This window comes from Buceros rhinoceros, unplaced genomic scaffold (assembly GCF_000710305.1).
Source record: "Buceros rhinoceros silvestris isolate BGI_N320 unplaced genomic scaffold, ASM71030v1 scaffold40546, whole genome shotgun sequence".
In the NCBI taxonomy this organism is placed as follows: Eukaryota; Metazoa; Chordata; class Aves; order Bucerotiformes; family Bucerotidae; genus Buceros; species Buceros rhinoceros.
The window spans coordinates 12536-13507 of record NW_010418887.1 but is presented as its reverse complement, the minus strand read 5'-3'; the positions used below and the strand labels follow the sequence as shown (position 1 = coordinate 13507).

The 972-nt window shown below is 49.7% G+C and overlaps 1 protein-coding gene across 1 annotated transcript in view; it reads left to right on the top strand.

Annotated features, from left to right (window-relative positions):
* The window catches only part of RAB11FIP4 (RAB11 family interacting protein 4 (class II)), a gene marked incomplete at its 5' end in the record, with an annotated part of 12889 nt that overhangs the window by 10058 nt on the left and 1859 nt on the right, over positions 1–972 (top strand). The window contains 2 exons of the mRNA XM_010138698.1: positions 117–254; positions 743–901. Coding sequence (XP_010137000.1) covers positions 117–254; positions 743–901 — 297 coding nt within the window. The remainder of the gene's footprint in view (positions 1–116; positions 255–742; positions 902–972) is intronic.

Sequence of the window (972 nt, the reverse complement as noted above, 5' to 3'; positions counted from 1 at the left end):
GAATGCCCCGAGACATGTGCCAGCTTAGGAGCAGCTGTGTCTCTAGGTTTGTGCTGTAAAACTGAAGGTAGCTCATGCACTTGCAAACTAGCTGTGGAATTCCCCGTTTCTTCTAGGAAAGGCAACGCATGTCAGATAGGTTGGAGGACACTAGTCTGCGACTGAAGGACGAGATGGATTTGTACAAGAGAATGATGGACAAGCTGCGGCAGAACAGACTGGAATTTAACAAGGAGAGGGAAGCTACGCAGGAGGTAGGTGTGAAGAGGGGTGCAAGACTCGGCAATCACACTTAATCTGCATGGAATCTCATCTGAGAAAGAACAGACAGACAGGATGAACACTGAAATGCAGCATCCAGTGAATGTATTACTGGGAGGTGTTTCTGTGGGAGGAGTACCCATAGGGCGATGAATGCTGCAAGAATACCTAGTAGATGGCAATCCCTGGCCCAAAGGGTTTGCAGCCCTTTGAGAACTTCGGCCTTGAATGTGTGCCTTAACATTTCTTTCACTATTGTTTGCAAGGGGAATTATACCTCTCTGACATCAATCTTAAAGAGCAGAGCCACTTCCAGCTCTGAAGGGATTTAAAAGTGGCTGTGTTGTGGGACTATCTGACCTCAACGAGGCTCGCTGAGTGCTTGTGTCAGAGTACAGAGGTGCAGCACAGAGCTGGCTGCTGCCAGGGAGGGCTGGTTGTGCGGGGGCTGGAGAGACGTGGCCTGCTTGCATGCCCACAGCTCATTGAAGACTTGCGGAAGGAACTGGAGCACTTGCAGCTGTACAAACTGGAGTGTGAGCGTCCTGGACGTGGGAGAAGTTCTTCATCCAGCGTGAGTGAATTCAATGCCAAAACCAGAGAGGTGGAAATGGAGCATGAAATAAAACGGCTGAAGCAGGTGAGCAGAGAAGGGCCTCTCGATCCATGTGAAATGCACAGGACTGCTTTGAAAAATGCCTATAGCTGCAA